Here is a 27997-nt window from a genome sequence, read left to right as displayed (position 1 = left end):
TGAACCTGCAGGGGCGGGTGTCAGATATGAATCCTACTGAATGGTGACGTTGCTAATTACTGCCACTCCAGGAAGGGTGTATATTGGTATTTATTGCACCTGCATATCTCGTAGGAATTTCTCCTTTGCCTTCTTTCCCTCCTTAGCGTGCAGCTGGCTACATTCGCACAGGTTAACTGCAGAGTGAGTGGTGACTGGGCGTCTTAAGGGGTGTCTTGGGGCATTCCTTCCTGCATAGATATTTCCCGTCCTCTCTGCTCATATCTAGCGTGAATGTTTTGGGTGGTCTCCGGGGTGTGAGACTTTCCAGACCTCCCTTTCTCAGGGGCTCCCCCTCCTACTCATATCTATCTGCCTACTCTGACAGTATAACCTTGGGCAAGTCATTGACCTCTCTGAGCATTGGTTTTCTCATTATAGACCGAAAGTGTTAGACTAGGTCAGTGGTTTCCAAACTTTCCCAGCCACAAACCCCTTTCTTTAAATGAAATCTCACTGGAATCCTAACATGTAACCTGTTTACTGAACGGTCCTAATTTGATGAGATACAAACATGACCAGTTTTATCTTTCTTGCAACCACTGCCTTCCAGCGTCTCCATTGAGTCCCCCTTCCCATTCCTAAGGCCACCTCAGGCAGACCCTGGTCACTTTCAGTGGATAAAAAGTCTACTCAGTTGTTTCAGTTTAAAGCTTCAATCTGATGTCCAACATGGGGCCCACATCCTCCCATCCTCCATCCCCTGTTTCGGGTTTGCCCCATGGTCTGAAGAACCAGACCAGGGAGAACATGGTTTGCTCTCTCCTGGCTCCTTCCCGCTCCTCCCCTGCACTCTTCTGGACCTCTGTCTTCAGTTGTTGGGGCCGGGAGGAGGGAAGAGAAAAAGGACTTCCTTTTCTTACCTCCTGGCTAAAGATGTCCTTGGTGCTTCAGGCATCCAGCTGCTTGGGGGCCTTCCTACCTCTTGCTGAAAGGTGTTTAGCAGTCAGGCCTTTGGGACTGGGTCCTGGCCAGATGGCTTCAGCAAGGCTGCCTTCCTTGGTGCTCACTTGGCACGGAGGAGATCCACCCGTTCTTGTCCCACCTGGCAATGGGAAGCCGCTCCCTGCTGCCCCAACAGGCAAAAGGGCAGATCAGCAAGGTCTAGCATAAGGAGACACCCAGCCAGGGAATGGCAGGTCAGCTTCCCTTCTCGTGGGCACCTGTACATCATACAGTGAGTGGCACCATTGGAGGCCCCGCCCTTGACTTGGGCAGGGGCCAGGGATCCCCAAGTCTCCACAGGGAGGTGCAGGGAGGTAAAGACCACAGAAGTTCCCCAAGGCAGTGCCTCCTTCCGAGGGGAATTCTCAGCTGCTGCGCATTAGGTCCCATGAAATGCTCAGTAAGAAATACCAATGTGCCGACCCCCAGGCCAGTTAACTCAGCATCTTGAGATGGAGCCTGAGAGTGTTTCTTTTAAAAGCACCTGAGGTGATTGCGGAAGGCAGCCAGGGCTAGGAACCACTGCCCTGTCCAAAAAGTTCTCACCCAATGATGGAGAGAGGACCTGTTAGACCTGTTGGCCAGGGAGGGTCTGGGTTCTCCCTTTGTAAGGTGGCGGGGGCAGACTTAGGACCTGGTACCCTTAGTTTTAGGGCTTTAGGCACAATTTGAAGGTACCAGAAAAGTTCCCATTCAACATTCTACTATAAGTGGTTGTCGAACTTGTCTTAGCAGCAGAATTTTCCTCATATGAGTGTCTGGCTGCAGCAAGGGGAGGGGCCAGAGCTTTGCCAGCAGCATTGGAACCTGCCTTCCCTCACACCCCTTTAATGAAATAATCACTCAGGCCTCTTTGGCTCACTCTAAGAACCTTCCATTGCTATGTTACATTGGAGTGAGGGGGCCACCGTGCAGCTCTCTGAAGGAAGAATGGGATGGAAATGGAGCCAGAAGCACAGGCAGAGTAGAGAAGCAAGTGGGCACCCATAGGAGGTTGTGGGAGAACCAGGGTGAGCCAGGAGGTGGGAGTAGAAAGGAAGTAGGCTTGGGGGTGCGGGGAGGGTGGCTGCTGACCTCCCAGTTTTGCTGAGAACAGCCATCTCTAGGCCAGAGCCCCCAGAAAGGTGTGCTCCTCCCTATGCCCTGAGCAGGGGGAAGAAGAGGGAACGTGGCCTCAGAACCTGCAGCAGCCACCACCGCCAGGGCAGCACGAGGATGGGCAGAAATCTGCTGGGGACGAGAGACCCACCACGGAGCCCCTCTTTAAGGTCCTAGATACGCCTCTGAGCGAGGGCGATGAGCCTGCAACGCTGCTAGCCCCGCGGGACCATGGGCACAGTGTGCAGATGGAAGGCTACCTGGGCCGCAAGCACGACCTGGAGGGGCCCAACAAGAAGGCTTCCAACAGGTGAGTGCGGGAGAGGCTGCTGGCTGAGGGGAGGTTGGACAGCTCCCAGGGATCTCTCTGCCAGCAGAGCCTCTGCCTCAGCCTGTGACAGCTCCTGGGCACCCCCTCTGGGCCAGCCCCAAGGGCTACTTGGCATGATGGGAAAGCCCATCTCCAGTTCTGGTCCTGAGTTCAAATCTTATGTCTTCATGCAAGTTACTCAACCTCTTTAAATCGGTTTCCCCATTTGGAAGGAGAGGATGATGAGAACAGTATGTCTTTTCACTACAGATACTGTTCCTGGCACACAGTAGGTGAACACACTTGGTGAACACTAGCTATTATTATCCTATTATCCCAGGGCTAGGGGTAGGTAGCTCTAAAGGTTAGGCAGGTCTTGGCACTAACAACGTCCTTGTTCGAGCCCCACTTTTTACCATTCTAGGCCTCAGTGTCCTCAGCTGTAAAATGGGAGTGATGGGGATAGGGCATGGCCTATTGCCTCCCAGAGGTCCCTTCCAGTGCTGTCATTTGGTGACTCTATGACCCCAAGGAAGTGACTCAAAGGTTGTGTCCTTTCCTGACCCTGAAACAGTCATGCCCTTCGGTTTGGTCTATCTAGGGCTGTCTCTGTCTGGGGCCCCTGGGGGCCTCCTCTTTCTAGCAGCCGTCCAGGGTTCCAGGAAAATAGGGCAGCACCAGGAGGTTGAAGCCAGCCGTATTCCCAGGGACAGCTGGCAGCATGAGCATGCAGGGTGTATCTGGGGGACTCACGAAAGGGATTCCAAATTCCAAAAAGGAACCATTTGGGGGCCCAGTTGCCCTGAAAAGGTTTATTTATTGCTTAAATGGACAGTCTGCCCGGAAAAGAGAAACTAACATTTACTGAGCACCTACTATATGCTAGGCATTATGTTAGGACTGATAACATCTTCGAAACAATCCTGTGACATTGATGTTTCTCTTTTCCGTGGGGAAAACAGAGTCTCAGAAAGGTTAAGTCATTTGTTCAAGGCAAGCTCTTTCTCCAAAGACCCAGTTCCTTCTTCGTAACTGCCTTTCTGCTAGAGGAAAGATCCCTGAGCGCGGAGTGAGAAATGGGACTTCGTAAAATGGCTTTTCAGCCAGCTTTGCATGGTCAGTTTCTCTCTCTGAACTTCCAGAACTTCCTCCCTATGTGCTCTACTAGTTTCCCCACCTTCCTGCCCTCAAAAGTAAGGGGGGAGAAGAGGGGGACAGAGGAGGATGAAGAGGAGGAGGAAACAGAGTCTGTTGCTGTAGAAATGCAGCAACATGCTTCCCATGTGTGAATGAAGAGGCTCGGGCCAGCCCCCCTCTTCAGTTATGAATTTGATGCTCTCACCAAACATGCCAGTTGACATGAGCCCTATTTGGTTTTTTTGTTTGTTCGTTTTTTGTTTTTTTTAGACAGAGTCTCACTCTGTCACCCCGGCTCGAGTGAAGTGGCTCAATATTGGCTCACTGCAACCCCCGCCTCCCGGGTTCAAGTGATTCTTCTGCCACAGCCTCCTGAGTAGCGGGGATTACAGGCATGTGCCACCACACCTGGCTAATTTGTATTTTTGTTTTGTTTTGTTTTGGGTTTTTTTGGGTATTTTTAGTAGAGACAGGGTTTTACCATGTTGGTCAGGCTGGTCTCGAACTCATGACCTCGTGATCCACCCACCTCAGCCTTCCAAAGTGCTGGGATTATAGGCGTGAGCCACCATGCCTGGCTGACATGAGCCCTATTTGTAAAATTTGCTCCTTTAAAAAGTTTAGTATGCTTGGCACATCTCATCAAAACAAAAAACAATCACCAACACAAAAACCTGTTCATTCCTTCACAGTTCTGTAGTGAGAATCAAATACGCTAATGGATGTAGAAATACTTCAAAAGTTAATTTTTTACTGTTGGTCTTAAAACGTAATAGTTCCACTTCTGTAAGTGTACTTCAAGGTAAGATCAGAATTACAGGCACAGATTTATGTGTAAGAATGTTCATCACATCGCTATTTAAATTATGGGCCAATTTTCCAGTATTATAAGGTTCATCAATAAAGGGATTGTGATAGGCTTCCACATAGCTATTCAAAATTATTTTAAGAAATATTTGAGGATATGGGCCAGGCGTGGTGGCTCAGGACTGTAATCCCAGCACGGTGGGAGGCCGAGGCAGGTGGATCACCTGAGGTCAGGAGTTCAAAACCAGCCTGGCCAATGTGGTGAAACCCCATCTCTACTAAAAATACAAAAATTAGCCGTGGCTTGTGCCTGTAGTCCCAGCTACTCGGGAGGCTGAGGCAAGAAAATCACTTGAACCTGGGAGGGATAGGTTGCAGTGAGCTGAGATCGGGCTACTGCATTCCAGCCTGATAGACAGAGGCTCAGCCTAAAAATATTATATAATATATAAATATTATATATGTTATATATTATCTTATATATGTTATATATTATTATATATTATATATGGTATATATTATATTTATATATTATATATAACATTTATATATTATATTACATTTATAATATACACATAGTACATATATAACACGTATATATACATATATACATGTTATACATGTGTATGTGCATACATATATGTATATATACATACACATATGTATATATACACACATATATAACATATATCATATATTTAATATATATTTATATATATATATTTTTGACACGGAGTCTCATCTCTGTCACCCAGGCTGAAGTGTAGTGTCAGGATCTCAGCTCACTGCAACCTCCACCTCCCGGGTTCAAGCGATTCTCCTGTCTCAGTCTCCTGAGTAGCCGGGACTGCAGGCATGCACCAGCAAGCCCGGCTAATTTTTGTATTTTCAGTAGAGACGGGGTTTTACAATGTTTGCCAGGCTGGTCTCGAACTCCTGACCTCAGGCAATCCACCCGCCTTGGCCTCCCAAAGTGCTGGGATTACAAGTGTGAGCCATCGTGCCCGGCAAAAAAAGAAATATTTGAGGATATGGAGAAATACTCATGATTTAGTGTTATGCTTAGAAACAGGATATAAAATTGAATATATACATAACCAAGTTTTAGCTACCTGTGAATAGTAAAAAAAAAAAAAAAAAAAAAAAAAAAAGTGAAAATGTGAAGACTAGAAGGAACACATAAAATGTTAATAATAGCTAATTTTTTTGTAATGAAATTACATGCAGATGATTTTTTAACAATAAAATATGTTACTATGTATCAGAACAAACATGCTGTAATTTTGTTTTAATGGTGAAGCTATAGGAATTGACACCAGAGATGCCGTATCAAGATGCGGGTGACCTGCCTGTCTGCATCTTTGCAGGTCCTGGAACAACCTGTACTGTGTGCTCAGGAACAGTGAGTTAACCTTCTACAAGGATGCCAAGAACCTGGCCCTGGGGATGCCCTACCATGGGGAGGAACCCCTGGCCCTGAGACATGCCATCTGTGAGATTGCTGCCAACTACAAAAAGAAGAAGCATGTCTTTAAACTGAGGTGAGGCCTTCCTGGCCTTTGAAAGTTCAGGTTGATGGCTTGATTGGGCATTAGTGGCAGGGCAGAGGCCCTCTGTATGGGACCAGCTCCATGCCTGAGCTACTCCTCAGGGGTTTTTCAAATCAAAGAGGCTGATGGTCCAGACTTTGACCTCTCAGAAAGTGCTGGGCTGCCTGAGAGGGTTCTGGATGTTCGGCTCAGGGAATTGTGGCAGAGGCTGGGCCAGCCCTCTGCCCAGCGCCCCCTCCAAAGGTGTCTCCATGACAGGAAACCCTTTGTCCTCCTAGGCTGAGTAATGGCAGCGAGTGGCTCTTCCATGGCAAGGATGAGGTAAGCGCGGGCAGTCTAGCCCAGACCTGGCTAACAAAGGGGTAGGTGGAGGACCCCAGGCCGCTTGCCCTGGAGGCCCCCTCAGAAGGGGCAGTCCCAAGAGCCCCCCATTGTTGCCTGGCCCGCGAGGTGGGGGCTGTGGGCCTCCAGACTCCACCGTGACCCTCTGCCCCGCAGGAGGAGATGCTGTCCTGGCTGCAGGGCGTGAGCACCGCCATCAACGAGTCCCAGAGCATCCGCGTCAAGGCGCAGAGCCTGCCCCTGCCCTCCCTCTCCGGCCCCGACCCCAGCCTTGGCAAGAAGGACAAGGAGAAGAGATTCAGCTTCTTCCCCAAAAAGAAGTAGCGGCTGGAGGCCCCCGCGGGTGGGGCTGGCGGGCGCGGCGGAGTCGCAGAGACCGGGCGCCCCGGGCCTTGGCCTCCTCTCGCCGCCGCCCGCCTGTCGAATCGAGTCGAGTCGCGGGCCGGGCCCCCGGGCCCCACGCTGCACTGCAAAAGCTGCCTTCGCCCGCGCGTCCTGGGCCGACGCCCCCTCCATGCCCTCGCCCGCGCCGGGTCTGCTCCGGGGACAGGGGCTCCCAGCTCCTCTGGCGCCCTCGGGGCCTCCAGGCCTGGGGGCAGGAAACGGTTCTCTGAGGCACACGCCTTCCTCTCCCACCCTCCTCCTGAGCCGAGGGTGCGCAGGCCCCTTACCCCCAACCAAACAAAAAAAAAAAAAAAAAAGAGCTGGAGAAGGCTGATGGGGTTCCTCAAACGCTGCCCGTTCCTAAAGCAAGTCTTGCTTGGGGTCACCTCCCACCTGGTGGCAGCCAGGGAAAGGGGAAAGGAGGAGGGCACTGGAAATGCATGGCCAGCCACCTAGGGGCATGAGGAAGGAGCCTTCAGGTGGCCCACAAAGCCCTAGCTCTGGGTCAGGGGCTGTGGGGGGCTGAGGGGACCAGACTGGGTGCAGGGCCTTGGGTGCTGCCAACCTCCTCCCCGCTGGGCTTCCGCAGAACTGGAACACTCACCTCAGGGGCCACCACATCCCTCCTCTCTGCTTCTCCCCCCAGATCAAAAGGCACCCTCCACGGTTGGCAGGGCCTGGCTGAGTGCCTCCAGCACCCTTGTGCCACCACAGGCAGTCCCAGGAGGGGCAGCAAGGTCAGACCATTCCTCATTGAAAACTGTGGCTAGGGCACAGGGCTGTGATCTGAAGGAGTAGGTGACAACACTGCCTAAGGCTGTCCCTCTCAATGCTAGGACCCTCCCCCCACTCCCAGTGGCAGCCAAACCAGCAATATCCGACAGATGTAGGCCCCCTAGGGGACAGTGTGGGCCCCCAAATACGAGATGGATACCCGTGCACCTGCAGTGAAGCATCCCAAAGCCAAATGTCCAATTGCATCCTGTCTGCAGCTGGGACTTCGGAAGGTACGGCTGGGCAGACAACAAAGTTGATCACCTGTCGTCTCGGGGTGGCAGATGCAGCCATGCCTTGGCATCACCACCCGTGACAGCTACCCCTGCACAGTTGGGACAGATGTCGGGGCCACAGCCGTGAAGGTGTGGTACCCCTTGATCAGCTTCTCCAGAAGGTCTTGGCCCCAGGTCTTGGGTGGGGGGTGGCGGGGAGTGTCACATGAGTACAGAGGTCAAATATCTACCACCTTCCAGCCCTGAGCGCCAGAAGTTCTGCAACCTACGTCTTCAGGAATGGCCTTTCCCTTGCTGCCCAGGTCATACTTCTGGAGGGAGAGAAAAGTCACTCCACAAGGATTTTCCCACCACTCTACTCTGAAAGCAACACAGTTCTGGCCCAGTATCTAACTAGGGTTAGGTCCAAGAGAGGAGTCAAGCAGGTGGGGTGCGGGTGGCAGCATTCTCCCCCAGGGAAACCATAGAAGTCCCCAGGGCCTGCAGGCAGTTTCTATCACTTTCCCTGTGTGAAGGACCTTAGTTCCATGGAGATGAAGGAGGTGAGGTTCAGGTAGAAGCCACAGGGGCAGGCATCCAGAATGAGGCCCCCTGAGGAACCCTGAGTGCTGACCAGTGCCAGCAGAAATCAGTCCCACCCTGTGGCTCTGACACTGTCAGGGAGACACCAACTGCAGCAGGCAGGAGCTACAGGAAGGAAGACGTCATCCAATGGAGCCTGATATCCCCAGGTTCCCGCCTGGTGGGCAAGGTCTTCATTTGGCTTCAGTGCATATGATCCTATACAGGGAACCTAATGTGTACCACTCACCAGCCTCTTTCTGTATCTGGGGAAACCAAGGCAGTGAGATGACTGCACTCACCTAGCAATAAAGTAGGCCTTTGGTGCACTTGCGGGCATGTCCTCTGGGGCAGAAAGCAGGTTTCTTGCTGAAGGGCAGATGGTGGCAAGCATCTCCCTCAACTGTTTCCCTCGGCCAGTCTTTAGGGAGCCAAGGGACAAGGGCCCACCCTCCCCCTTCCACGTGTGCCAAATCAGCACCTGAAGTGAGTCATTTCCAGCAAGCAACTCCACAGACCCAAGAAAAGAAGGACTCCAGTGGAAGAGCTAGCATCTCACCACCCCAGGTCCCCCGGGCTGGTCCAGGGCAGCCAGCTGCATGTGACCATTCTGTTGCCAGCTCCCCACACATCCCTCCTGTCACCCAGGCCCCAAGACATTCGACCAACTGGACTGAAACCGCAGGCATCCAGCTTTGGGAGGCCCTGTGCCACACAGGGCTAAGCTCTCCCAGTACCCTGGCAAGGTCTTTTTTTTTCTCTCCTTATTCTACTTTACAGTCTTTTCTTTGACAGTATTCCTAAACTAGGTTGACACAGCTCCAGTCCACACCAGCATACCAGGCTTCCTCCCCAGGGCAGTTTAGAGGAAGCTCCTTCCGGGCACGGGCAGGCGGTCCTCCTTCCCTCTCCTTCCCCTTTGTCCCGGCCTCAACTGACTGGCTATGGGAGGTGTGGAGGGTCCTTGGGCTTTCCTCCCCAACCTGGCCTCCACTAGCACCCCTAACAGGAGGCCCGTGGAAGGCTCAGCCTCTCCTCCACATCCCTCCTCCTTCCTGCCTATGGGAGGCAACCAGGGTCCCCAAGGCCGACCCTGAATCCTCTTCCTTCCTTCATGGAAGGGGGGCAGGAATCCAGAGGAGGACGAAGCCAGTGGGACCACATGGCTTGGTGGCTTGGACAAACAAGCTCAGGGAGGAAACGAGGACGCAGTGGCTGCCGAGGAATGCAACCCTGTTGGGCACAGACCATGCAATCTGGGGCTGGCCCTGGGGCCAGCTGGGTCCTGTCCTCCACCTGCTCAACCGTGCTTCCACCAACCAGAGGAATCCCATTTACTAGTTTTTCTAATAAATCAATAATGCTCCATATTTCTCTGTTTCTTATTTGACTAGCCTCCTCTCCCTTTGAACTGGGTCTAAGAGGGCTGGCACCATGGAGACAGAGGGACAGCTGTCCCTGGGAGCCTTATGGGGATGACTGCAAGCACCCAGGTCCTGGGCTTCACCACAAACTCCGAGAAAAGCTTGCTCATTCATGCATTTGATCAACTTGAAGGCCTGCTGTAGGGCAAAATCATTTCCGAGCAATGATCAGTCCAGGCCCCTCCCCACAGAACTCAGCACGGATCTCAGCACTCCTGGACCACAGAATCATCAGAATCTCTAAGCCTGGGATTCACCTCCAGAGGGCGGTTTCTGTTGGTCTAGGGAGATGGAATGTAAGCACCGTTTCCAAAAGGCTCCTCAGATGATTCCAATGGGTAGCCAGTGAGAACCACCGACCTGGTGCAAGGTTCCCAGGCATACCTAGATGGCTGTGTAAGGACTGCCTGGAGAAGGGGTTAACTACAACTTCCTGGGCCCCACCCTCTGAAGAGCCCCAGTTGGGTTCTTTAAGGGAAGATCAGAGAGGCTAGTGACAACCTCTCTTGAGCAGAAACAGCGAAGGGCAGAGGTAGCCCCTGGTCTGGCAGCTGCCCTGAATCTTCTGTGGTCATTCCACAGTCACTGGCTCCTGCCAGGCCAGTCTCAAGATATGATGCTGAGTAACCACAAGGGCACTGGACAATGTGAGGGTCAGGGAGGTGGAGGTTGCAGTGAGCCGAAATTGCATCACTGCACTCCAGCCTGGGTGACAGGGCAAGACTCCATTTCAAGCGGGGGAAAAAAAAGAATCTAGGTCCCTCTGATCTTCCCTTGACCTTGTTAGACTCAGCAGACCCATCTTCAGGTTGGGTCAGAAGGCCCACAGGGCCCTGGCCCAGCAGCCCCGCTGAACACTTGTCAGGCAGCTCTACCATCCAGGCCCTGCAGCGTCCACCTCCCAGCCCCCAGTCAGAAAAAAAAATTGAGCAAAATGAGGCCGGACCACTGTGGAGAAAGGGCAGAAAACCCAGCTGAAATAGGGAGGCATTCCTAACTCTTCTGAATCAAAGACACTTCTGAGAATGTGATAAAAAGGGAGGAATCATCCCAGAAAAATGCACTAGTACTCCTCATCCAATGTTGCAGACACCTTTAGGACATTTCTAGTCTCCAAGTTTAGAATCCTTGCCTTTAGCCAGATACAGGTGCTCACCCCTGTAATCCCAGCACTTTGGGAGGCCGAGGTGGGTGGATCACCTGAGGTCTGAAGTTTGAGACCAGCCTGGTCAACATGGCAAAACCCCGTCTCTACTAAAAATACAAAAAATTAGCTGGGTGTGGTGGCTCGTGCCTCTAGTCCCAGCGACTTGAGAGGCTGACACACAAGAATCGCTTGAACCTGGGAGGCGGAGGTTGCAGTGAGCCAAGATCACACCATTGCACTCCAGCCTGGGTGACAGAATGAGACTCCATCTCTTTAAAAAAAAAAAAAAAAAAAAAAAAAAAAAAGAATCCTTGCCTTCTAGGACGTTTCCTGGGAACTGGAGAGAAGTGCAAAAGGCACCAGATACTGGGAACTTCTGCTTATGAGAAAAACGGTCTACCTCACCACCTCCCTTTTTTTAGTCCAACTCTGGCCCTTGGGGAAAAGAGCAAAAGGCTGGCATGCGGGACTCCCTACCCTAGACAGGACAGCAGGCTGCTGCTTGGCAGAGAAGCCCATGGGAGTCCAGGCAGCAGAGAGCAAGCTCCCAACCTCACATCCTCCTGCCCCACCTCCCCCACCAGTACCCAAGTGCCTTATGTTTCATGAGCTCAGGTGACCAATGAGTGTGGAAGGAACCACCTCCATGTCTCCATCTCCCTAAGACATCCCTGGCCCACGAATAACCTTCCCTACCCCAGCCAGGCCCAGGAAGGAGTTCACACATAATGGGTTGGTCAGCAGTGGTTATTGCACCATTGGCAAATAATGAAATGTGTGTACATCGGCGACAACCACAGGGTCAGCGCAACAACCCTCAAAAGTACCTGAACTGCATCCACTTCATTCTTGACAGGAGGGGAATAAACAGAGGCCACACACTCACGCACGCGCACATCATACCACGGAATGGAAAGCAATAAATTACCGGCTTCATTCCTGCCTGGACCCTAAGAAAAGCCACAGTTACAGAGTAAAGCCTCTCCAGGCCACTGCCTGAGTCTCGCTGGGGGTGGGCTCCTCAGTCTGGCTGTGGCCATGGCCAGCCAACGCTGCAGGCCTGAGCAAAGCTTGCTCTCTGGGAAGACGTGAGCTTCGATATTTGGCTTCTTACCAGAAAAGAACTATTTACAAGGGAAGCAGCCACACCAGCCTCACAGGTGAGTGGGAAGTTGTCTCGAGCCCCAGTGGATGGCACAGGCAGGAGACCCCTGCACACGGGAGCATCCTTCCCGAAGGGCAGAGGGGACAGACTTTCCGCCCGCCGGAGGGCCCTGGGCAGGGGCTCCATGAGCCCAGGCTTGAGGGGAAGGATGCCCAGATTCTTCCCCAACCTCCAACATGACTCCTCCCTCCCCCAGGAGTCAGCATCAACCAACAGAGTTCAAGGCCTGGAACTTCTCTCTGAGGTTTCTCACTCTACCCTGCTGGCTCGGGTCCCTGGGACCCTCTTCCTTCAGCCGACACTCTGCAGACTGCTGGAAGTCCTGGCCCTGCCCCAGCAGGGCCCCCGGCAAGCTTGGTCCCTGACCACTGCTCTCCTCTAGCCCCGCCGTGGGGCCGGGAAGGGGTCCCTTCTCCATGACAATCACCCGCCGGTTGTCCTCAAGGGTGAGGTCTGCAGTGACATACAGGGTCTCGCCTCCATCCTGCTTGCTCTGGGGCAGAGGCCCAGGGGATCGGGCAGCCTCTCCGCCTCCCCGGCCCCTCTTGGTGCTCAGGCTGCGGCAGCGGCCCACCCTGGCCGACAGAGGCGGCTCCACCATGTTCTCCGGCACCGAGTGGCTCCTGTTGACGGGTGGGCCGCCGGGCCCACCACCCCCTGCTCGGCGTGCCTCATCGCGGGAGGCGTACTTGGAGCAGAGCTCTCGGACGTCAGGCCAGCTGAAGGTCTCCGTGGGGCTGCGGGGGCTCCGGGCAGAGAGCCGACCCCCAAGCGAGGTGGTCCTCTGGCTGACAGCAGACGGGTTGAAGGAGAAACGCTGTGGCGATGTCTCCCTAGCCGAGGAGGGCTTGGGAGGGCTGTGCTCCTGGGCCATCAGCTGCTCGTAGTCGAAGAGAGACAGCACTGGCTTCCTCTTACCTGTGAGGAGAGAGCAAGCTGCCTGAAGCACGGGGTGGGAGGGCAGAGCTGCAAGGGGGTCTCTGAGCAGGATCCAACTCACCTTCCAGGAAAGGCTGGTTGTTGGGGTTTGGGTGTGATGGGGAAAATCTCATTTACCATCCACAGCCCCTTTCATGAAGGGCCATGGGAAGAATGAAGGCAGTGGAAAGGGGTCAGGTGTCAAAGGAAGAGGGGAGAGCTTCTGCTCCCATCCTGCTAAAGGAGGGGCCTGGGGCCATGCTTCCTCCAGAAGTCTCTGCTGGATGGGAAGGGCTGAAGCAGAGGGCATCAAAAGGGCTTAACCAGGAGAGCAAGTTTGGCCTCAGAGCACTGGACTGGCCGCCAGGGCTCACCCTGTGCCCTTGGTGCCCAGGGTCTAGCTTCTCCCTTTGGTAGAGCCTCCTTAGAGGTCACTTTCCCCGAGGAGCCAAGTGGTTCCTTATTGGCTCTGCAGTCCCTAGGCTTGGGGAAGGGCCCACATGCCGCTCCTGTCATACCTTTGCCACCTAATGGCTCTCCAGCCTCTTCCTGTAGACAGGGCACAGTGGGGCTCTTCCCGTTCCTCTCAGGGGCCGCCTTTTCCCACTGCAGTGGTGGCCTGGCCATCACTGGCTTGTTGCTCTTGATTCGGAGGCTGTACTGGCGGGCCAGCTGGTAGACCTTGTTCTTGACGCACTCGCTCACGTGGCTGTCCATTACATGGGAGAGCTGCACGATGCGGGGGTGCAGTGGGACCACCAGCTCCCCCTGGGTACTGCTGCTCAGCTCCTTCACCAGCTCTTTCAGCTCCCGGGCCAGGTGGGCTGGGCTGCGCCCCTCAGTGGGAGAGGAACTTTCCGGGGAGGCAGTGGCTGACTCCTCCGTGATGGCTCCCAGCTCATGCTCCTCCAGGATGAAGAGTGGCTCATGCAGGTCAAAGCCATTGGCCTGGCCCTGGCCGGGCCCCTTCCCAGGGCTCCCCCCAGAAGACTCCATTCCCTCCCAGATCTTCACAATTTCTGATGATGGGCGGAACTCAGCATCTGAGATGGAAGGTGGGTCCCCTTTGCCTGCCTGGCTTGGTCCTGGGAGCTCAAACAGGGCCCACGAAGTCGGCCGGGAGCCCACCTGTCTCTTGCGCCCCACTGGAGGTACTGGCTCTGGGTCTGGCCGAGGAAGGCTGTTGAATCTGGAGACAGAGTTTCTTACCAGTCCTTTGGGGATGTAGGAGAGGCTCTCCCGGCGACGGACACTGAAGCCCGCATCGTGGTGTTCTGCATTTTCATAATAGCTCTTAATCTTGTCTAGCAACAGCCGGTCTCGGGTGGAGAGCGCTGATTCCTTCTTCTTGCAGGAAGACCAGTCGGGCTCCACTGGGCAGCCTGGGCTTGGGGACTCCATCCCATTGACAGAAGGGCTGTCCTCTGTGCCCCCCCCCACACTGATGTCCACTTCTGGGGAGAGCTGACAGCTGAGGGAGTCTGTGGCACTGCCACGCCGCGCCAGGCCCTTCTCACTGCCCTCCAGGCTGAGCACGCTGCTGCTCCGGCTGACCAGCCGTGGGCTCCCAAAGCCACTGGACTTGCCGTCCTCCTGTGCCACGCTGCTCCGCCGAGAGAAGCTGCTAACAAACCGCTCCGCAATGACACTGGCCTGGTCCAGCACGGAGGGTGGCAGAAGGCTTTCAGGCTCCTGGGCGGCACCCCCCATTTCTTCTTCCTCCTCACTGCTCAGGGCCTTAAGGTCCTCAGTGCTCTCAGCCGCCACGAAGCCCACCATGTCACCCGGGGGGTCCATCCCCAGAAGCCCCTGGTGGGCGTCAAGCGGTGTCTCCAGGACTTCTACAGATTCTGTGTCTGAGGGCATCTCCTCGGCACTGGGCCCTTCCACAGCAGCAAATACCTCTTGCTCACTCCCAGCCTCAGGGTCCGGCTCAACCTGAAACATAGCAGAAAAGGCTCACATGAGTAAAAGCCTCCTTCATGGGACCTGGGGAACAAGGGAATAGCATGGCCTGCTCAAGGTCCAATGACAGGGACCTGCAGTTTAGGACCCAAGGCAATCAGAATGAGCACAACTTAGGAGTAGGGCAGTGGGTCCTTAGAGGAACATGACTGTGTCCTTTAGTCATCCTACAGTGGGGGTGCTGGGCCCATGTCCTCAAAACCAAGGAAAACACTAAGAATGCAGATGGTGCCGGATGGCGACACCTTGATGGCAGCCAGCCTGGGAACTACAGGGACGAGGTGGGAATACACAACAGTGGGTAGGGCATGGCCCCGGGTTCCCAGGGGCTGGTTCTCACAGCATCATGGAACCAGCATGGCTGATGGGGAGGCAGCTCGCCAAAGACCTAGAGGCTCCTCACTTGGAGGTTCTAGGGTTCAAACCCAGACCCGTGCAACATGAGAGGCCATTTCGTTTTCCTCAGGGGACGGGGCCTCCCACGTGGATGAGGGTCTAGAGAGCAACACAGCCACATGCTGGAATCCTGTCAAGAGGGTGAGGACCAGGAATGTGGCTCCTCCCAGCACCTGTGGGCCCAGCACAACTGCCTATGCCCAGGAAATGGGCAAGGAAGAAAGCAAACGTGAGAATTCCCTCTTGACCACCTTGACGGTAATTTGAACCACAGAACTGCTGATATACACAGCTTTCCAGAGCAGTCATTAGAGAGAGAAGAGCAAACACTAAATTCTAAGATCGGACCTAATTCCTTCTGTTCTAGTCTGGAATCTGCAGAGCACCCAGGATCTAGACCTGCACTGTTCAACATGGGAGCCATAGTCACTGTGGCTTTCCGAGCATGCAAAATGGGGTCAGGCCCAGTGGAAACCTGCTCTTGGGGTAAAATACACATCAGATTGCAAAGACTCTGTATAGAAAAAAGGGACAAAATATATCAGTAACTTTTTATGTTGATTACATGTTAGAATAATACTCTGCATACATTGGGTTAAATAAAATATACTACTAAAATTAATTTCATCTGCTTCTTTTAAATGTTTTAATGCGTGGTTCTCATTGTATTATTACTGGACACCCCCATTTGCTCTGGTCTGAATGTCTGCATATCCCTAAAATTGCCAGGTGGAGGCTAACACCCAGTGTGATGGGAATGAGAGGTGGGGCGTTTGGGAAATTAGGTCACAAGGACTCCATCCTCATGAATGGGGTCAGATCCCTTACAAAAGAGGCTCAAGAGAGCTTCCTTGCCCCTTTGCCATGTGAGGACACAGCAAGAAGCCACCATCTATGAAGCAGAGGGCGAGCCCTCACCAGAGTCTGCTGGCATCTTGACCTTAGAATTTCCAGCCTCTGGCCGGGCGCGGTGGCTCAAGCCTGTAATCCTAGCACTTTGGGAGGCCGAGACGGGCGGATCACAAGGTCAGGAGATCGAGACCATCCTGGCTAACACGGTGAAACCCCGTCTCTACTAAAAAGTACAAAAAACTAGCCGGGCGAGGTGGCGAGCGCCTGTAGTCCCAGCTACTCGGGAGGCTGAGCCAGGAGAATGGCGTAAACCCGGGAGGCGGAGCTTGCAGTGAGCAGAGATCCGGCCACTGCACTCCAGCCTGGGTGACAGAGCGAGACTCCGTCTCAAAAAAAAAAAAAAAAAAAAAAAAAAAAAGAATTTCCAGCCTCCAAAACTGAGCAATAACTAAGCCACCCAGGCAGCAGTAAGGGATTTTGTTATAGCAGCTCAAGCTAAGACATCATGCTACATTCCTGTCCAGTATCATCCAGGCTTCTTAGTCCTGGCTGTGGGGTCCAACATGGGGTCCAGGTCGTAGCTCACGATCATTCCCTTATAACTTTGGGAAAGTAAAGGATGTTGCTTCCCACAACCCACAGACAGCATAGGGCAGCAGGAGGAGGAGAGTGGGCCTCTGAGTCCCAGCCCCAGGTCTGATCTCAGCCCCGCCCCTCAGGAGCTGCTCAGTGTTAGGCACGCCATCAACCACTCAGAGCCCTTTTCCTTCTAGAGCTGTTGTGGGGAAGAGAAGGAAGAAATAACACATCAGTTACAGAGGACGTGTCCAACAGACATCAGTTCCCTACCCTTTGCCCAGGTGACCACAGGTGTGATTTCAATGTCTGGCATGCTGGCAGGGACAGGGCCTTATATCCCATACAAGGTGGCCTAACCAAGGGAGCCTAATACCTGGTTCATTTCCACTAGCTGTGTGCCCTTGACATGGGACTGCATCTGCCCAAAGGGGAGTCTTTTTCTAATTCATAGAAAGGGGTGGTCTGCTTACCAAACCATATACTCTAGGCCAAACAGACTTCATGCAGGGCTGAGAGTCCTGGGAGGTGGAGAATCTCTGTTCCCATGGGCCCAATGGGAAAGCCTATGCCTGAAAGCCCTATTTGCAGACTTGGAAATCCGGACTCCAAGTTCTTCCTGCTATCCCCATCCCACCTGCTGGTCGCTCACCTCTGGCAGGGAAGAAACGGACTCGAAGCTCATGCGCTTCTCAGCACTGGTTGGAGACCGACCACTGGGCCTTCTGCTGCTCCTGGAGCCTTCAGACTCCCTGCGCCCCTTTCCCTGCAGAGGTAGAGGTCAGTCATCAACTCCAAGACAACTGGAAGCTGATCCCTTCTGCATCCCAACACAGGCAGCGCCTCCCACGCCCCAAGGGGCTGGGCTGAGCTGAGAGCCAGTCTTGGGCCTGAGCCATTCCAGAGCCAACCTGAATGCCAGGCCTAGGGCTGCAGAAAGCCTTGTCAGGCATGCAGCTTCAGAAAACCTCGGCCCACCTTTCCATCCAGACAAAGTGGACTTGACCTTTCCAGCCCCACTGTGTGCTAGCTTCTCCCTGCCCCCACCGCCCCACCCCACTTGTCATGCTTGTTGGGCGTTATAATGATAAGTGCCCAGTACTGGAACAGAGCATGCCAGGGGCTCACCAGGGTGTGACAGCGAGCGAGGGTGTTAAGTGCTGAGGGGAGGAGTAAAACTAGGGCAGGGTGGGGTGGGGAGGGCAGCAGAGGGGGCCCTTGGGTGGGCATGCACATCCCAGGGAGCATGCAAGGAGGAGGGGAGATCGAAGAGACACCTCACCATAGCGCCCCGGGAGAAAAGTAAAGCGTTGGCCCGATAATGCCAGCAGTGGAGGGCGGCCAGCAGGGAGCTGGCAAAGTCAGCTACCTGCTCCGCCACCGCCAGGCTCTCCTCCTGCTCCTCCTCCTCCTCCTCTGAGCCTGGGGGCTTCGGCCCAGCCCCTTTCTCGTTGCCTTCATGCCCTGTCAGGTCCTCCAGAGAGACCTGAAAGGCCTGCTCTTCCTCCTCCTCCTCCTCCTCCTCCACCACCTCCTCCTCTTCCTCTTCCTCCTCCTGGGCAGCCCCTTCAGCCTCTGGCTGCAGGCCCCGAGCACGAGAGGGCTGCCCAAAGTCCAGGAGGGTGCCAGCACTGCCTGCATGCTGTTCAGAGCACAAGACCCCCTCGTGACCAGCCTCTTGGGCAACCTCCTGTCCTCTTGCAGGCAGTTGTGGGTGGGGAGGCTTCACACAGAAAGCCACACCTAGATGCCCAACTCAGGTCTCCACTGGGGTCCAGGGAGGGGCGGGCGTTCTCATGGTGGAAAGGCTGTAACCTGGTCAAAAATTCAGAACCCAAAGAGACCTGCCTACTTGTCTACCCTAGAGAGAGGGAAATCTGAGCAGGTCCATGCTGGGCAGGCCCCCAGCGGGGTGCTGTTCTAGGAAGAGGGTGCAAAAGGGCCCCCAGGGCAAGGCCCATGTCTTCTTCATCTCTGTGGCCCTATGCCACACAGCCTGGTACACAGTGGGTGCTCAGCAGGCATTTGTTGAATGAATGAAGACAATGAGGGCTGAAGGAGCCAGGGGCTGACCTGGGCAGTCCCACCCTCCTCTGTCAGCCAGTCCCCTCCTCCCACTGGCCTTTACCTTCATTCCTGCTGCTCGGGCTGCGGACATCACCACCGGGTCCCCAACACACCGGCGAGGGGCAGGGGAGGGGAAGAGATCAGTAAGCAGGAGAAAGACCTCTGGACAGCCCCCTGGGGAAGGCCTCACTGGGGGCTCCTGCTCCCAGAACCCTCACCTCGTCTCCTGTGCTTTCAAAAGAATGACTGACAGAGCAGGGGCCCAGGGGCCACACAGCAGCGCAGGTCTGTGCCTGTTGCTCAGTTCTCATTGTTTCCAGAGAAAAGGGCATGAGGCCTGTGCATAGGGGAGAGCTCCAGCCCCTCTCCTCAGCCAGCCAGGGGCGAGGCCCTCTTCCAGGGGAGAACGGAGGCAGAGACCCTTCTACACTATTCTGACAATCCCCCACCCTCAGGTCAACCCCTAGGTTGTCGGCTGCTTCCCCTCCTCCTCCCCCCATCTCTGGGAATAGCTGGCCACCTCACACACTCACCTTTCTCGTTGAGTTGCCTGAGCAGGTGTTTGGTTGGCTCTGAGGAGGAAAGCATGGGCAGAGTCAGCACGGGCCAGGAAACTGCCGTGCCTGGCTGGGTCCCAAGCTCACAGCACCACCAGCCCATCACCAGCTCAAAGTCCACTCTGGCTTGCCCCCCTACAGTCATAGGCCCCAGGGAGGCTGCCTTCCACAATGTCGCCAAGCTCCTTGCACCTACGGAGAGGGAGGCGGGCCCATCCATCTCCAGGACCCCCGCTGTGGCTGCCAGCCCTGCCGGAGCAGTACCACCCATGATGCAATGCATTAGCACACCTGGCCCAGGGCCCTCGTGCAGAAGCCATAGGGAGGGGACTGAGTTCCATGCTGCCCCCTTCAGACCAACTAGCAACATCTCCGGAGGCCGCTGGCTCCACCTCAAGCCCCTTGCCTCCCTGGCAATAAGCATATGAGCGCATCAGCTACACCCACTGCCAAGCCCCTCACAGCACCCCAGCTGGAAAGCAGAGGTCACACCCGACTTTCTACGGCCCTTAAGGCCTGGCACCATGAAGCCTCGCTGCCCGCTGGGGAGAGTTGCCCGGCTGTACGGAGAGTGACCAGGCTCTGGGGACAGGATACAAAACACATCCATTAGGCCAATGGTGTCATCACCTTGTACCCCAGCCTTTTTGGGGACACACCTGAGACTGGAGGGCGGGAATAAGAGGACCTTGTCTCAAGGTCCAGTTCTATAGAGCCTCGGCCTTCGCCTATCCATATCCTTGCCTAGGTGGCGGTAAGTGGGAGGCCCAGGGATCGCCACGATTTGCTACACACTTGAAGTCAGAAGGAAAGTCTACCAAGGTATCTTGCTGTTCCTCAGCAGGCAGGCCTATTGAAGAACCTCTTTTCTGTTGACACACACAATGTACATACACTATCTGTATCAATGTAAGTAAATGCCTAATTGTTTTTAAAGTGAAAAGTAGAAAATGTTCTATTCTTTCATTTTAAAACTTATCAAGAATATTTAATAAGTGACATATAATTTAAACAATAAACCTTAATTATCCACAGAATATACTTGTCAGCTCATCTCAGCTCACTGAGTGGTGAGCAGAAGCAGAAAAGACCTCAAGGAAGTCAGAGTGGATGGCTGAGCCCAGGCAGTAAAGTGTCTGGATGTGGCCCAAGTCCCTCCCCAGTGACTTTCCTGATCTTTTTGTGGTCTACAGTTCCCACAAGTTCAACAGATTGATTTCTTTTTCTTTTTTTCGTTTTTTTTTTTTTTTGCAACAAGGTCTCGTCTGTCATCCAGGCTGGGTACAGGGGCATGATATCCATTCATTGCAACCTCTGCCTTCCAGGCTCAAGTGATCCTCCCACCTCAGCCTCCAGAGTAGCTAGGACTACAGGTGAACACCACCATGCCTAGCTAATTTTTTAATTTTGTAGAGACGAGGCCTCACTATGTTGTCCAGGTTGGTCTTGAATTCCTGGCCTCAAGTGATCCTCCCACCTCGGCCTCCCAAGGTGCTAGGATTACAGGAGTGAGCCACAATGCCTGGCCTGATCGATCGCTTTCTAACAGACAGGAGGGGAAGAAGGGCTACTACAGACAAACATGCTTAGACCAATGAAAACAGACACTTCAGTGTTACAGAAGAACCGTGAAGAAGGGCACGACACGTCAAACGCAGGCTGTCTCTATGGCAACCCACAGCCTCTGGGGCCCCTCAAGCATCTGGCAGTTCACACACCCTAAGTGATCGCTGTAGCATTAACTCCAGAAAAGGAAAGGTTCAACGGCAGGCACCACCTTCTGTTTTAAAAGACTCAAGGGTACAAAGCATGCTTTAGAAAGATGTCTATTTTGGTCGGGTGGGGTGGCTCACACCTGTAATCCCAGCACTCTGGGAGGCCAAGGTGGGCGGATCACCTGAGGTCAGGAGTTTGAGACCAGCCTAACCAACATGATGAAACCCTATTTCTACTAAAAATACAAAAAAAAAATTAGCTGGGCATGGTGGCGCATGCCTGTAATCCCAGCTACTTAGGAGAATCACTTGAACCCAGGAGGCAGAGGTTGCAGTGAGTAGAGATGGTGCCACTGCACTCCAGCCTGGGCAACAGAGCAAGAAGGAAGGGAGGGAGGGAGGGAGGAAGGGAATTTCATAACAGTTAAAACATTTTAAAACTATTTTTTGAAAAAATGCAACTCTTAGTATTTACAGGCTAAAAATCTCAGCCATGTGGAAACTTCAGCTCTTTAAAATGGCTCATTTCCTGAGTGCTTTGGACAGCTAAAGTTTGGGGGTTTTCTTGTAACAGCTTTATTGAAATATAATTCACATACAATTCACCTAGAGTGTACAATTCAATGGCTTTAAGTATATTCAAAGAATTGTACATCCATGGCTAAAGTTTTGGTGCTAACATTAGGATGCAGCTACTATCACTACCACCAACATTATCACTTGCTGAACACACCAATGTGCTAGAAGCTTCAAATTTTAAGGTACACCAAGTTGAGGAGGACAAGAAGAGAATTACAGGAGAAGAAAAGGAAAGGAAATAAAGAGGGCTAGAGAGAAGAAAGCAACACCCCCATTTGGAGCTTTTAACTATAAAAACCATAAAACTTTTGCAACCATAGCAAGGTGGCCTAGGGCTCAAGATCCACCCAGAGCAATACCAACAACATAAAACCACAAAAGCCTTCTATAAGCCACTGCTCCACCTTCTAGAAGGCTAACACCCACATGTCAATCCACACACACATTCAGGGGACTCACAGGTCATCACCAATGAAAACCCAACACACTTGTGGACCCAAGCCAGGACACTGCTCTCAGTTACTTTAGAATCTTTCTCTCCCGGGGTCTTAGACAATTCTCACCCCAACTCCCACCCTGAGTATATGTTTGGCAGACACCTGGCTTAAGCCAGAGCTGTCCTTGGGCCTCGCACTAAATAGCAACGAAAAACCCAATGTAGAAAATACACACACTCATCACCACAGAGTTAAGAATAAAAGCAAGGTTTTTCTCTTTTCAAATAGACGATTCATTCCAATAATCCAAGAACACCCTAGCAAGTCCAGGAATGGAAGAAAACTCAGGAGAGGAAAATGGAACTTTTTCCTGAGACTCAAAGTAAATATTTCCTGTCTGGGTTTGGTGCCACTGAACTCGTTTTCCCCGGGTCCTGCTTCTGCTCGGGTTGTTCCAGGACTGGGCTGGGGCCATCTGCGATGTCCGAGTGTTACTCCTGAATGACTTGGTGTTGGTATTCCCAAGAGGCAAAGGAGGCAGGGGGCTAAGAAGGGGTGCCAAGACCCAAGTGAGCAAGTATTCCTAGGCCCTTAAAAAAGGTAGGCTGGACAGGCGCAGTGGCTCACACCTATAATCCCAGTACTTTGGGAGGCCGAGACGGGTGGATCACCTGAGGCCAGGAGTTCGAAACTAGCCTGGCGAACATATAGTGAAACCCCATCTCTACTAAAAAATATAAAAATTAGCTGGGTGTGGTGGTACACCCTTGTAGTCCCAGCTACTTGGGAAGCTGAGACAGGAGAATTGCTTGAACCCAGGAGGCAGAGGTTGCAGTGAGCTGAGATCGAGCCACTGCACTCCAGCCTGGGCGACAGAGCAAGAGTCCATCAAAAAAAAAAAAGAAAGAAAGAAAAAAGTAAGAAACAGCTGGGCTGCCCAGAACTGGTAGGCAACGAGGGCCCAGAGGCATGTGGTGTGGGTAGCACCAGCACAGGGAAAGGATGAGCCCCAGGTGTATGTCCAGCCCCACTCAAGCCTTTCCCAGGGTTTCCGCAGAGGTGAGAGACACAGCCCTGGACACTGCCGCAGATGGTCCCCAGCCTGGGAAAGGGTGTGAGGGAGAGGCCTCCTGCCTCCACAGTCCTTCTCTTACCAGACTGCCGGCGCCCCTGGCGCACATGGGTGGACACCTCATCCTGGGAGGACCAAGCCTTCTTCAGCCGCTCTGGGCTGTAGCGGTACCGATTGGGATCTGCATCCAGGAGAGAGACAGTCAAGCTTTTGGTTTCCAGTTGGCCTTGGTCTACCCTAGACCCTGTCCATACCCAGCCAGACCTCTACACCCACCCAGCTCCAGGGCCAGGAGCCTCCAGAGCTCCCTCCATCTTCTAGCTGGGAGCTTCAGGCACTGAGAGTCCCACTGCTCAGCAGGAGAGCATCCTTAATCATATAGTTCGCCCCCCAGCCCTTAACAGGAGGCCCCCATCCTCCCTGCTCCTGGAATAAAATTATCAGGTAAAGCTTCCCCAGGATGCAGCCTGACCGAGCAATGTCCATGAGTAGGGACAAAACAGGCGGAAAAGAGCACACTTACAATAGGAATCCATTTCCAAGATGGCTTCCTTGGCCTGACAGAAGGAAACGCACCTGGTTATTACCTTACTATGTGCCAGCCTCCCCTGTTGCTGTACGAGGACACCCCACAGTGCGGCACCAAGGCCCGAGGCATCTGCTGTACTGACATCCACTGTCCAGTGGAGCCCAAATCCAGAAGGTGAGTCCCCAGTGGACCTTGTAGAGCTGGCTCAGAGGAGCACATTCTCCCTGTCCGCTGTCAAGAGCTGGGGGAACTCACCTTCTGGGGAATGGTGGCATGGTGGTTCTCTAGGATGAGCCTCTTGATGTGGTGAGTCCAGTTCCGTTTCTCCTCCACCGTCTTGGCCTGGGAGGACCCAAGGGAAAGGGACCCAGGGGTTATCATTACAGGCCTGAAGCTGTCCAGCATGGACAGTGCTTCCGCCCAGGGAGAAAAAGTGGGACCATGCTGGGAACTCTGAGGTTAACCTGACTCCTCACTTTGACCCTAAGAAGTGCCTGCAATGATCCCTGCCTTACCGGGATCCTGGGGCAGCTAGGTGGGCGGAGGAGCCAGGAGTTCCACACAGATGTCCCCTGGGCATCTTGTTCCCTAGCCCCTGAGCCCCACTGGCCCCTCACCTGGATGCTGTACTGCTGCTTGCTGTGCTTGTAGTGGGTGACAGTGAAGCACAGGGAGTCTCTGGTGCTTTCGATCAGCATCAGGGAGGAGCACTAGGGGCAGAGGAAAAGGACAGTAAAGCACAAGGTTGACAGCCTGGGGAAGCAGGGAGGGTGATCTCAGAAGGGTGGTGCTGAGCCCCAAGAAGCAGACAAGGAGGGGAGCCCAGATCCTTTGGGAAGGAGAGAAGACGGCGGAGATAGGGCAGGGCCTGGTTACCGGGATGTTGCCCTTGTAGACAAAGTGATCGCCCCGCTTCTTGGTGATAAGCAGTGTTTTGTCAAAGAGGAAAAAGGTCCTTTCATTGCGCACGCGATGCACGCGGAACGTGCCCTCCAGGACAAGCTCCCCGTAGGTGGTCAGGTCGGGCCCCTTCCAGTTGATGAGGAGTGACTGAATCTCCTGCAGCAGAGGGGCCCCAACCCCTACAGTCAGGCCACTGGGGCCTTCGGAGGCTCTGCAAAACCTGCCACAAAGGCTCCCCCAATGCCACCACCCAGCTCATCCCAGCAGGGTGGCCACAGTCCTTCTTCCCAGCCGAAGCATGGCCCACCCAGCCCTGCCCCTCCCCCAGCCTCCCAGCCCCCGAGCACCTGGAGCCGGACTGCATGCTCATGCCTCCTTTTCATGTCGTTGATGTACCAGGCCACACAGGTCATGGTGTCAATGGCATCCTCCACCACCTCAAAGCCATCCTCTTCTTCATCAAAATGCTTGGCAATTTCCTGAGCAGAAGATAGAGGCTTAGGTACCCCTGACTCGAAGGCCCTGCCCTCCCCAGGCCCCAGGTGCCTGGGAGGACCAAGGGGCTACCTGCAGCAGCAGGTGGTACTTGAGGATGCGCTGGACCGGCTTCAGCAGGTAGGAGCCCAAGGGCAGTGAGTGCTGCAGCAGCTCCTGCCGGTCCCGAAAGAACTTGGCCTGCTGCTTGTCCCTCATGCATTCCGTCAGGGCGGCCACGGAGCTGAGAGTGGGAGAAGGGCCAGTCACCACCCGGAGAAGGCCTGGATGAGGAGGTGGGGGGCTCTGGACTCACCAGATGGCTCTGCCTTCCCTCTCACCCCAATTACTCACTTGGGGTAATTGTTGCAATACTGGGTGTAGATATCAAACTCTTGGCTCTAAGAAGAGATCAAAAATAGTGATTTCAGGGAGATTCCCATTTGACTGTAAAGATGGTGGTACTAGATAGGCCCCTGGCCCCCAGAGCATACTCTGGTCCCCTGTTCCCAAGTGCCTACAGAGCCATCTTTATACCTATTTATCAAGGACATCCCATCCACCCAGCAGCCCTGGCTCCCCCTAGAACACCCTTCTCATTCAAGACACAGCACCAAGCACTTTCCCTGGAAAGGGATCCCCAGGACTCAGATTTCCTCTTACACTGGCAGAGTTCTTGTCTCTCTGAGCTCTCAGCAAGGTAGGACAGGGCAAGGGCCCAGCCCTTCTTACCCTTTCCACAAAGCAGCTGGCCACAGCCACGGGGTCACTATTGCAGCTGTCCAGGTCTCTGAGGAGCTGGCTGGGTGAGGGGAAAGCAGCCACTGTACCCTCTGCAGTCAGAGGACAATGCCCCTCACTGCCCCCTCCCCAACCTCCTGAACCCTGACTGACAGCCAGCCCTATTGTTAAGGTAAAGAGCTGGGGCTTCTAGCCTCAGAGGGAGCCCTGCCCCAGGCAGCAACCACAGAAAGTATCCAGCACAAAGCAGCCACAAAGCAGGAAGTCAGGGAGACCTACAGGCTCAGCAAGCGGGAGAGGAAGAGGGGACCCTCGTACCCACCTCAGGAGGGGACACAGCTCCTCTGCAGGCAGAAGGAGTCAAACACACAAAAGCAGAGGATTAAAGGGCGAAGGAGAGAGAACGGGAACTAGCAAAGGAGCCAGGGCGCCCAGGATGTGGGACATGGGGAGAGACAGGTGAGTCCTGGCACCCCTAGAAACACTGCTCCCTGCCTCCTCTCTCTGTGCTCCTCCTCTTTTCCCAAACCCTCACCATTGGTCTAAGTCTTCCCTGTACCCTGCCCTTCCAGACTTCTCCAGCTTACTGCCCATCTTAAGTGGCCTGGGATACGATTCTTCCTGTCCTAGCACCGCTGTTCCCTCAAGCTCTGACCCACCAGAGCAGCGCACTTTCCCTGGGGAGTCTGTGGTCCCAGGCAGCAGACCCACGCCCTTTGCCCTGACACAGCCCCTGGCCAGGCCTTGTTTGGCCTCTCACATCTGTCTTGCCTGGGTTGTGCAATCCACTAATAGGTCAGATCATCTCCAGGGAGCCCTTGGAGTCAGTGGGAAGGAGGATAAGAAATTAAGAGATGTGCAAGTGGAAAATGAAGATGAGAAGGACAGAGAAGCCACCCACAGGGAAAAGAATCAGTGTGCAAGGAAGGGCCCAGCAGCCCCGTGAGGGGTGCTGGCCCAGGCTGGACCCAACACGCACATACCCTCAAATTACCTCCCTGTCTGCCCTTGAGAGAAAGCACATCAGCCCACAGAGATCAGGCACAGAGATGGACCACCCTTCCCTGTCCTCAGAGATCAGGCCCCAGGCCCACATGTCACAGGCCCATGAGTCCAGGGACATCCAGGCTTCCTCCCTAGGCCCCGAGGTGGGCCTTCGCAGGCAGAACATGGTGTCAGGCCCATTCACACACCTGTTCAGTGCGTAGATGTTTTCTATGTTCCCAAAGAGGGCGCTGACCTGTTCTGGCTTCAGCAGCCCGGGCGTGTCGATGATCTTCAAGAGGTAGTCCTGCGTGGAGGGAGGTGGTCAGAACCTGGCCCCCAGCACAACCCTGCCCACGACCTTCCCTAGCCACACTTCGTTTAGGCCCTGCTGGGACACCACTTCACAGACACTGCCTACTGTGAGACAGCGTCCACCCCAAAATTCACATCCATTTGGAACCCCGAATGTGACTTTATTCGGAAATAAGGTCTCTGTGGATGCCATTAGTTAAGGATTTCAAGATGACTTCAGATAGGATTTAGGGTAGGCCCGAAATCCAGTGGCTGCTGTCCTTATAAGAGGAGAGGGAGGACACAGAGAGACACAAAGAAGGTGGTGATGGGAAGGTACTGGGCCGCATCCCCAGGCCAATGATCTCAAAGACTGCCAGGACCCAGGAAGCTGGATGACAGGCACAGAACTACTCACTCAGAGGCTCTGGAGGGAGCCAACCCGGCCAGTGCCTTGATTTTGGACTTCTGGCCTCCTGAACTGAGTGAGAATACATTTGCTGTTTTAAGCCACTCAGTGTGCGGTCATTTGTTAAGGCAGCCCTAGGAAACTAATCCACACCCCGAGCCAGTGGAGCAGAGGGCTTCCTCAGTGGCAGCCACACAGCTGCCCTTCCATGTCCTTCACCTACAGTAGCCCTGCAAGGTAGGTGTGGCTTCCTTTTACAGAGGAGGAACCTGAGGCTCCACACAGCCAGGCAACAATAGGGCAGGGGATGCGTGGGGCCAGGCCCAGAGCCCATGTCTTCACTGCATTTGGTCTCTGTGGCACAGGCTTTCTAGAGCCATCTTCCCAGGCAGGCTGGGGACCCATCCTCCCTGTCAATGATGCTCACTCCTGCCAGCCCAAGCTACTGATCCGGCCCAAGGTCCTAAGGAAGCCTGAGGGGTCAACAGTTTTCACCATGCAGTCAGCGAGGGTGGGAGACCCGAGTCCTCCAACTACTTTATGGGAAGTGGGTCTTTCCAGAGCTTCTCTCCCAGGGTGAAACAGGCTTCCGCTAGAATGCTGTGCCACA

At 54.0% G+C, this 27997-nt stretch overlaps 2 protein-coding genes across 3 annotated transcripts in view; one reads left to right on the top strand and one right to left on the bottom strand.

Moving 5' to 3' along the window:
• SPTB (spectrin beta, erythrocytic) overlaps window positions 1-9551 on the top strand; it is a 79220-nt gene extending 69669 nt beyond the window's left edge. Inside the window, exons 32-35 of the mRNA XM_025392131.1 lie at window positions 2136-2392; window positions 5704-5877; window positions 6165-6207; window positions 6385-9551. Of these exons, the coding sequence (XP_025247916.1) occupies window positions 2136-2392; window positions 5704-5877; window positions 6165-6207; window positions 6385-6552 (642 nt within the window). The 3' untranslated portion in view covers window positions 6553-9551. The remainder of the gene's footprint in view (window positions 1-2135; window positions 2393-5703; window positions 5878-6164; window positions 6208-6384) is intronic.
• Window positions 9552-11483: 1932 nt separating this feature from the next.
• Window positions 11484-27997, bottom strand: part of PLEKHG3 (pleckstrin homology and RhoGEF domain containing G3) — a 42672-nt gene continuing 26158 nt past the window's right edge. For both annotated transcript variants that reach the window (XM_025392133.1, XM_025392132.1), the window contains exons 3-17: window positions 26894-26991; window positions 25692-25761; window positions 25314-25360; window positions 25053-25203; window positions 24833-24964; window positions 24459-24641; window positions 24200-24292; window positions 23838-23924; window positions 23577-23610; window positions 23136-23234; window positions 19227-19265; window positions 18755-18774; window positions 17279-17392; window positions 13356-14775; window positions 11484-12837 (exon numbers count right to left, since the gene is read on the bottom strand). In XM_025392133.1, the coding sequence (XP_025247918.1) occupies window positions 12125-12837; window positions 13356-14775; window positions 17279-17392; window positions 18755-18774; window positions 19227-19265; window positions 23136-23234; window positions 23577-23610; window positions 23838-23924; window positions 24200-24292; window positions 24459-24641; window positions 24833-24964; window positions 25053-25203; window positions 25314-25360; window positions 25692-25761; window positions 26894-26991 (3300 nt within the window). In that variant the 3' untranslated portion in view covers window positions 11484-12124. The remainder of the gene's footprint in view (window positions 12838-13355; window positions 14776-17278; window positions 17393-18754; window positions 18775-19226; window positions 19266-23135; window positions 23235-23576; window positions 23611-23837; window positions 23925-24199; window positions 24293-24458; window positions 24642-24832; window positions 24965-25052; window positions 25204-25313; window positions 25361-25691; window positions 25762-26893; window positions 26992-27997) is intronic.

This window comes from Theropithecus gelada, chromosome 7b (assembly GCF_003255815.1).
Source record: "Theropithecus gelada isolate Dixy chromosome 7b, Tgel_1.0, whole genome shotgun sequence".
NCBI lineage: Eukaryota > Metazoa > Chordata > Mammalia > Primates > Cercopithecidae > Theropithecus > Theropithecus gelada.
The sequence above is the reverse complement of the archived record's forward strand: the minus strand, read 5'-3'. Positions and strand labels throughout refer to the sequence as shown.